The 8,756-nt window shown below is 41.0% G+C and overlaps 1 protein-coding gene across 1 annotated transcript; it reads right to left on the bottom strand.

Annotated features, from left to right (window-relative positions):
- On the bottom strand, positions 1–6,544 carry LOC141796653 (MOB kinase activator 2). Its single transcript, XM_074677884.1, has 5 exons — positions 6,136–6,544; positions 4,518–4,657; positions 4,334–4,430; positions 1,195–1,319; positions 1–1,116 (listed from the first exon to the last, which is right to left on the bottom strand). Exons 1-5 carry the CDS (start codon positions 6,216–6,218, stop codon positions 884–886), a joined length of 678 nt encoding a protein of 225 aa, XP_074533985.1. The 5' UTR covers positions 6,219–6,544; the 3' UTR covers positions 1–883.
- Positions 6,545–8,756: the final 2,212 nt, after the last annotated feature.

Here is an 8,756-nt window from a genome sequence, read left to right as displayed (position 1 = left end):
AGGAGGACAAGGGTTTACAGTAAGTGCTGACTTTCCAGCTTAAAGGGTACAGAAGGATGTTAGTGCAAATCGTAAAAAGTGAAGGATTGGTCGCTCTTTGATACACTGTGCCGTTATTTTTTACTACACCTTCACGCAAAAGGTGAAATTCAGCACTCTACTCACACTATGGTTATTTTATTGCAGATCCACTGTGCTGCAGCTGACCAGTCCAACTTTAACTCACTGCAGTGTACTGCAGCAGACCGTGAAGGTTAAAATATAACGCATGCAGAGTTCCAAAGGGAGGTACGTTCATAGCAACATCACTTATACAAACACTGATTTAGCACATTTAATGCTAAATAATGTCACCTCAGTTATTCATATTATTTCATATCTATCCTTAAGAGAGCATATTTTATTTTTACCTTAGTGTTTATTATAAGGTTAGGTACACATAGAAATGGAGGTAAGCTGATTTATGCAGATGCAGTCACAACAATAAAATCACATTGGCATCGACACATCGCCGTTTGTGATTTGGCAAATTGTAACAATGTCACAGTTCATTCGTATGAAATATGAACTCTTTGTGTCAGTAAATGTCTTATAGGAAAGAAAAACACACTGGCTACAAACGATCCTGAAGATCTTGACCTTTTCAAATAAAACAAATGCCAGCTATGTGTAAATACACAAACATGCAGTATAATTTCACACGGTATCATAATAAACGATACAGCAAGACCAGACAGCACTGGTCTGTTATGATTTGATTGATAGCTTTTAAAGCAAAACTCCTTCGTTCACCAAAACCTGTCCATTAAATATGTGACATACACGTATGTAAGAAGAAACGAAATGTGAGTGCATGACATGTGTCTGCTCAATGAAATCAGCCTCACTGTCCCAGAGCCGTGATGAGGTCTTGCATTGGTTTTGTGTCCTCCGGGTCCAGCAGGCCGTGCTGCTGACAGAAGAGTGTGAGGTGTGCGAAGAGTGTGTTGAGGTGTGCGTGCAGGCCAAGTGCAAGCGTCTCTGTGTAGTGTGACCAGTAAATGTGTGCAAGAGTCCTGAAAAACAGCAGAAACACCTTCTGGACCAGAAAGACGAACCCCGTGGGGAACACTGAGCCTGGGGGTAAAATGAATAAAAGAGTTTTAAACTGAATCTGGGATGATGATAATTCAGTCTAGATTCTGTTGTTTTTACCTGCTTTTGTGGGGAACACGTCTTCATCAGTCAACAGCTCCTGAATGTACGACATGGCGCAGTCAAAGTAAACCGGGGCAGGGCATTTCAGCTTCCTGCCGTGGTCATCAGTCCAAATGTAAACCCTGAGAATACCAAACACACATGTTCATTAATAAACAACGTGCTGGAGGTCGGTCCGATGAAGCAGATAGGAGAGACTGTTTTAGATCCCATGATCTTAGTCTGGGACAAATACAGGGGATTACTGGATTCAGGATTGCAATTAGGGATGGGCATTGACATGATTTTATCGATATCAATGCCCTTATTGATTCTGCTTATTGATTCAATTCTTTATCGATTCCTTTATCAATTGCTTCTTTTTCAAGTGAACAAATATGTTACTGGCCACTGGATCTGGATATCTCCTGGCGTAAATATACAGAAATAAGTAAAAATTGCACGTGATGTGAAGCTGACGTATAGTTCTGTAATATGTTATTGACTCAAGTAAGCCATCTAGAGTCTCAAAGTGGTTGTAGCATTATTCTAAGTTGTTTGGGACCATGAGCCTAACTTTTTTTTTCTTAGCTTGAAAGTATTTTGACATTTGGAGTTCTCAGTGTTGTATAAAAAGAGTAACTGTGATATGCCTCTATGATGAAAGTTGAAATTCTACCCTGAAGCTAAAGTTATCCCGATGTATGCTAACCACTAGCATATCAATGCAATTTCCCTGTATACATTAGCATCAAGCTAGCGCTATTTTGTTTATTTTGAATGTATTGAATTGGAATTTCCTGTGAGAGTCATATAGATTTCTGTGTTCAGTTCGTCAGTAAAATTTCAAGCTAGGAATCCTTAAACAGGGTTTTCTTGGGAAATGTAATCTAACTGCCAAGCTGAGATAGCTGCAGCAGACAAGTCACATACGGTCCTGAAGCTCTGGCATAGTGTAAAGAATCGATAAGGGAATTGTTAAGCACAAAGGCTAACATCTGACATATTTGTGCATTTTCTTTACAACCCTGAGATTTGGAACGTTGTGGAAAATGTTGAAACACAAAGATCAAGCGGTGTTTGAAGAACAGATGCTTGTTTTAGATTTAAAATAAATTCTATTGCCACAAATTAAGAGTATTTAGGAAATACAGTAAAGCTCCATTTTAAAGTTCAACCAAGTAGTAAAAACAAGAGATGTTCCAATCAGCACTTTTTTACCCCAATATCAGCCTGATTTTGTAACATTTAGTATCTGCCAATACTGAATCCGGATCTAAAACTTGGGTTTGCACAGAAACTATCTGTGTGAGTTTAGTAAACTTAACTTAAAGAGGTAAAGCTACACACTTTTTATGTTGTGTATTAACTACAATGAATAGTAAAAAATAATAGAGAAATATGTCTTGAGCTTATTGATTTCACACAACTAAGTTCAGCTAGTTTTGATGCTAATGTCTCCTAATTTATGTTAAATGCTTTCCTGTATGAGGCCCCTTGAACTTGTGTGCATGCAATACAGCCAGCTTAAACCCTGAGGCTGCCCTGAACGCAACTCTCACAAGACGGCGCGAGCCCACAACATAAATATTAGACACTAATGCGACTAACTTGTGTTTTCCTTCTGTAATTAAGGTGTTTGTTTCTTTTTTTTTGCCTCAAACTGGATTACAACTAAAACTGACCTGAAAAATCCCAAACTCGAAAGTAGTGAACAATCCAGTGTGCTACGAGGTTCAGCAGAAAAAAAGGACAAACATGTTTAGATCACTTGGCCTGTTGTCACTGACTGCTGTACAGCTCCGATGAGGCAGAATAGGAAACAAAGGGTCGAAACCTTTTTTTCCTCTTCAAGTCCAAAGTTAGTTCACACAGCTGACATTACGACAGGGATCTTGTCCGGTCTCACACTCACTCTAGTTTCTGCTCACATGTCAAGTGATGCAACTTTCAGCAGCCTACTTGGCTATCTCTTAATGGCATGTCCCGCAAAGTAATGTTTGTGGCTTAAGGACTGGATCGGAAAACTTGTACTACAGTTCAATAGAGGTGTGAAAAGATATTGATAGATCAATTTATTGCAATGCTTTGACCTGTGATAAATTATTGATATTTCAACTTTTAATGTCGATATTTTTGTTGAACTACAAATTCACATTTCAGGTGAGTTAGAGGTACAATATAACTTCCATACCTCCACTGTGGTAGATAGCGCTGAAGAGCCACTCCGCTGTATGTTGCCTGTAAACTGTATAATAATATAATCTCAAAGTATACAAGATATTTTATTTCTAAACTTGATGATGTGGTTTTTGATGCTGTAAACATCATTTTTTTTCTCTATTCTTGGGTCAGTTAGTTTAAACCATTTGAAGTTTGATTTTTACAGTGTAGTAAACTGATAAAATAATAATTATAGTCATGTTTTGTGTAATATTAGATTTTTTATAAGTAACATTGGTTACACCATTCGACATTTATCAGTTTCACTGACTGACATTAGTTTAATGTCACAGTAGTTAAAGTGAAAAACTTGATGCACTTTATGTTTTCACGTTAAGTGTATGTTTGAAACACTGCATCTGACTTTCATTATTTCAAACAATCAAATAGTTAAATGGGTACAATATAGAACAGACAATATCACAATATTGTGATAGTTAGTTAGCCACCTCATGTTGCTTATCCTATCGTGAGGTTCTTGCTAATACTCACCCCGACAGTTTAATACATGTGATCCTGTATTTTTGGACCGATACAGATATCGAGTAACGGATAGACCCTAGTAGAAACTCTAAGCATCCTTCCTCAGTTTTAAAGTGTCCTCATCACCTACAAAGAACTATAGGAATTCGATAATGGCTTTCAAGCTGATAGCCTTAAGCAGAGATGAGCAGAGCTACAGATACTCCACACACCTGGTTTCCCCCTCCCTTTTTAAACTTGAGGCCCAAATAATACTGACTTGAGTGACATCACCTGAGGCAGTTAATTTAATATCCAGAGTCCCACGTAACAGCTTCACAATTTGATCTGTACTACCCAACACAACTCAAACTAAATCTCTGAATCTTTACAGCTTAAGTGTCTTGCTTACAAGGTATATAAAAACAATTTTATGGAATGATCCTTTAAGGTGCAGAGTGGTGCCACTTACGTGTCGCCTGGTCCACAGGCTGTCGGGCAGGTGCTGGGAGTGCAGAATTCAGACAGAGCACTTGAGAACAGGTTGATATGCTTAAAAAACGCCACAGCTGAAAAGATCAGAGAAAACGGGTTAATGAAAAGAGAGCAAGAGGGTAACAGTCTGACATATGTTTTGTTCAAAGGGCCTCACTCACTGTTGCTGGCGAGCCACTCTGCCCGATCGACACCAGGTGGCAGCGCTGTGAGGGCGACCATGTCTGTGTGTGAGATCTGCTGGCTCACATTCTGCTGCTGTAGATACGGACGCTCCTCCAGATTATTGTTGTTAATTCCCCTTGGGAGGACAGTGAAAGAGTAATGAGGCAGAGACAGAGAAGAGAAAAGAAACCATCCCACTGCAAAAAATTATCAGTAGGTCAGTGGATGAATTACTCCAGCTGTGACCAGCAGATAACATAGTTTACACTCAGACCCTATCATCTGTCTCTCTCTCTCTCTCTGTCGCTCACACACACATGAAAACACATGCAGACTCTGCTGTAACTGCAGACCTGAGTGTCCAATAAACAAGCAGTTAATGCAATGGAGGCAGTCAATTCAGAGCTGGAGTAATTACTGCTAATGAAGCTCTCTGCTGTTAGGCTCAGTGCTACCAAACAAATAACTGCAAAGACTTATGCTGTGCAAGATAATGTAAAGAGCTGGGGCCAGATTCTACAGGTGGAGCTTTATCATGACTAATGCTGCGCTGGCAGCTTGGCAACCTGTGATAACTTTAGAACATGAATGCATGAATGATGTTTGTGAGTGCCTACATGTACTGGAAAGTCAAACTTGGAGGAGGAATTTGACTTTATGCAAACCAGGAGGCCTTTTTGATGCAGGGAGGGTGTTTTGATGGTAAGTGCCCCACTCTGTGTCTCTTATAGCTCCATGTTAAGACGGTGAATATTTCATAGTGGAGTGGAGTCAGGCAGCTGCTGTGCTCAAATTTTAGATGTGTGCACTCCCAGCAGCTGAGAGTTTGTTCAGTGTGACCTTGCATAGTGAGATAAGGGAAACATAGAGCTCTCTATGGGGGTTTCACTGTACATGGGCTGAGCACAGAGAACTAGTTTAATGGTCTACAGCGAGGCTTTGTCAAAGTTAAGGTCAGGAGAGGTATAGGGGAGGGGAAGTGACAGAGGAGACTGTTTACATTAGCTATTCAAAGGTACAGTAGTGTAACAGACTTCACCAGTGTCCACAGGAACCTCTTTTGTTAACATCCTGTTCTGCTCCGGCTCCATGGCATTAACTTAATTACCGCCTCTTGGCTACCAGCCGCTGTCAGCACACAAACACAATGAACCCGGAGCTGCTTGTGATGTTGTGTTTGTGTGTAAACACACTCCTCTGCAAGTGACCCTGTTCTCCCACTCCTGGGCATCTGTTTACCTTCACCTCTGCTGAGCCGTGTGGGGGAAATAAACAGGCCTCTCAAGCACAGCCAGCTGCCTCGAAAAGATTCATCCTAGAGAAAATGTTTACACGGGACACATAAAGTCTGTCCTCCTCCAAGTTTGAGCCCACATGTGTTCGCGCTGTTCGTGGAATCCACTTCCACTGATGCCATCAGGCAAATATGTGACCCACACGCACTCTTATCTGGAGAACATTCCTCAGTTTACCATGTGGAGCCAGCTCTCCCACAACTACATCAAGCAGACCCTTTCAGAATAAAAGAGCGTGCAGAGCGTGAACTTATCCCCAGACAGGAAACAGGAGCACACGGCAGATAAAGAGAGTTAGGAAAGTAGAAATGCAACTTACAGTTTTTCATCGCTGATGTCAGACAGCTGAAGAGTCTTGCTGTCTGCCTTCTTAGCTGAGGGGTAACTATGACAACCCCCCATGGCACACAGCTAAGGGTAGAGCCTTAGGTCACACCAGCCCCACTTTTCCATCCCAAACATACTAACCCACACTCTTCTGCACACTACGAGCAGCATATGTTAACCACCGCTCAGTCATCTTAAAGCTCACAGATGAACCCATACAGCTGACAAACACAAGAAGACTTTCCAAAACACAAAAAGAAAAAGTAGTCCAGAAGTTGAGCACAGTCTCTTGTGTGAGAGGAAAAAAAAAAGTGAAGCTCCCCAGCTGTCTGCCTCTCCTTCGCTCCAGTGATCCAGTGTCAGTGTGTGTACGTCTCCTTTGTCTGGAGTCCCACACCCCACAGGCTCCTCCTCTCCCTGCCCCGAGCGGACAGGCAGGTTTCTCCACAACCCTATAAAAGTACAAACACACAACTCCGCCTTCTGCTCCTTCTCTTTTTCCTCCCACTGCATACACACTCTTCCTCTGCATGTGTGTGTGTCGTCTCTTGCACAGAGAGCAGGCAGGTGTGGATGACAAAGTGAGGATGATGGTGAGTCTGAGGAGGTACGGTGGGAGATATGTGGCTTTGCTCACAAACTTGAGTGGAATGTGTTGACGCTCATGAACTTGAAACTGATAACACACACACACACACACACACACACACACACACACACACACACACACACACACACGCAGATACACATACACACAGAGTGAAAGTGCAATGATATATGGATGGGACGCCAGGGTTCTTCAGCTCCTCCCCACACTGTAACACAAACTCATTTCCCCTCCGCCTGCAGCTAAGTAAGATCTATGTGACAGGCGGTTGAATGTTTGCACTTGGGGAGCTGCAGCGTTAATTGTTAGCGTAGAAGACTTACAGTAAAGACCAGGAAGCTCACCTGCCCCAAAGGCAAACATATTTGTACCACCAAAAGATCTGCTCTTTCTCTCACTTTGCTCAGTACGTGTGTGTGTCAGAGCAGGATTCAGATGAGAAAAAACACAGACTCACACTTCTTCTTTGATCAGACATATTTATTAGATTCATATCTGAATTTACAAGCTAAACTGACAACAGGTAACAGACACATTACTTTCTAATTGAAAAAAAACATACACCAGCATCAGTCTACTTTACAAAAAAGGCATTTTTTTACAACACAGCTGTCTTAAACACCCTTCAACAAACACACACGCACTCTCTCTCACACACACACAAATATGACACACTTAGCAGGAAAGATTCAAACTTTGAAATGAACTCAGTGTAACAGATATACATAAGAATCTGGTCACCCTTTGTCTCTGAAGTTCTGGGTTCAGATTTAACGGTTGGAGTTGTTCAGATTCTTGGTCAGTCAAAGCAGGGAAATCAAAAATCTGTGTGCAGTTTATTTTTTATCCCAGTATGTGTTGTAAAAATATCTGAACATCTCTGATCAATGCTCACAGGATGAGATGAACGAGGCTAATGTGCAAACTTAATGGCACTTAAAGATGACTGTATGGTACCTCATGTTATTGTGCATAAAATCTCAACACAAACACACACCACATTCACACACATGCTCACATATCATATGCCAAAACCATAGAGATAAGGGTCAGAAGCAGTGCTGAGGTTGAGCAAAAGACAGGATGATATATTCTGACCCTGTGCACACCCTGACATGAAGCAGCTCTGTTTTTTTCTCGTCTTACCCTGACTTAAACAAAACACTCTGCACAGCTTCACTCCAAACAGCTCCAAACTGACAGAAGCAAAAAAAATGAAATAAAATAAAATATCTGTGGTCATACACGAATCTTTCTTTGATGTGTGGCATCCTCCACTACTACTGATTACACTTTCACATGACGGTAACGTAGATCTACTCCTGTACAACCGTTGCAAGAAAAGGGAGGCTACTTCACAGATATGAAACCCAGTTGTAAACTGGTCGGGAAGACACACTTTGGCAGAAAGCATTGAAGATAAACTACAGTAAAGTATCTACATGATTCACTCATTCAAGTCGAACATCTCCACCTCTCTGAGTGGGGATTAATGTGGCGGCACTTTCCTCGACTAAATACAAACCAAAAGTGCTTTTTGGAAAAGTGCTTTCAAAATAAATACAATCTAAGTAAGTCATTTCACGTTGCATATGAATGCAATGAAAGTCAACCCTGCCCTGAGAAAGAGAGAGATGAGGAGGAAGAGAAAGTATAAAGCATGGCTCACTCATGCTTAAAACATAATTTTGGTTAATTCAATGCGATTTCTTTCTCTTTTGATTTTTTTTTCTGAGTGGTCAAGAAGCTGATATTATCAATCAGAAAAGGGTGAATGTTAATTCCAATTGTAAATTGCTTGTAACATTCAGGTGTTTTAAAGCATTGATTGACAAGAAAAGATGAAAACTAAGAAGCTGATTTTTTTTGTTTTTCTTTTTTTTTTTCCTAAAAAGTAACTTCCAACTAAGATAAAAAAAATAACGATAACGTTTTTCTGATGAAGTATGTACTCAGAGAAAATTTGCCCCCCCCCCCCCCCCCCCCCCCCCCCCCCCCCCACACAC

Source organism: Halichoeres trimaculatus, unplaced genomic scaffold (assembly GCF_033239565.1).
Source record: "Halichoeres trimaculatus isolate MK-OKI-2021-1 unplaced genomic scaffold, fHalTri1.1 fHalTri1_scaffold_10, whole genome shotgun sequence".
In the NCBI taxonomy this organism is placed as follows: domain Eukaryota; kingdom Metazoa; phylum Chordata; class Actinopteri; order Labriformes; family Labridae; genus Halichoeres; species Halichoeres trimaculatus.
Note: the sequence above shows the minus strand (reverse complement) of the source record. Positions and strands in the feature narration are given on the sequence as shown.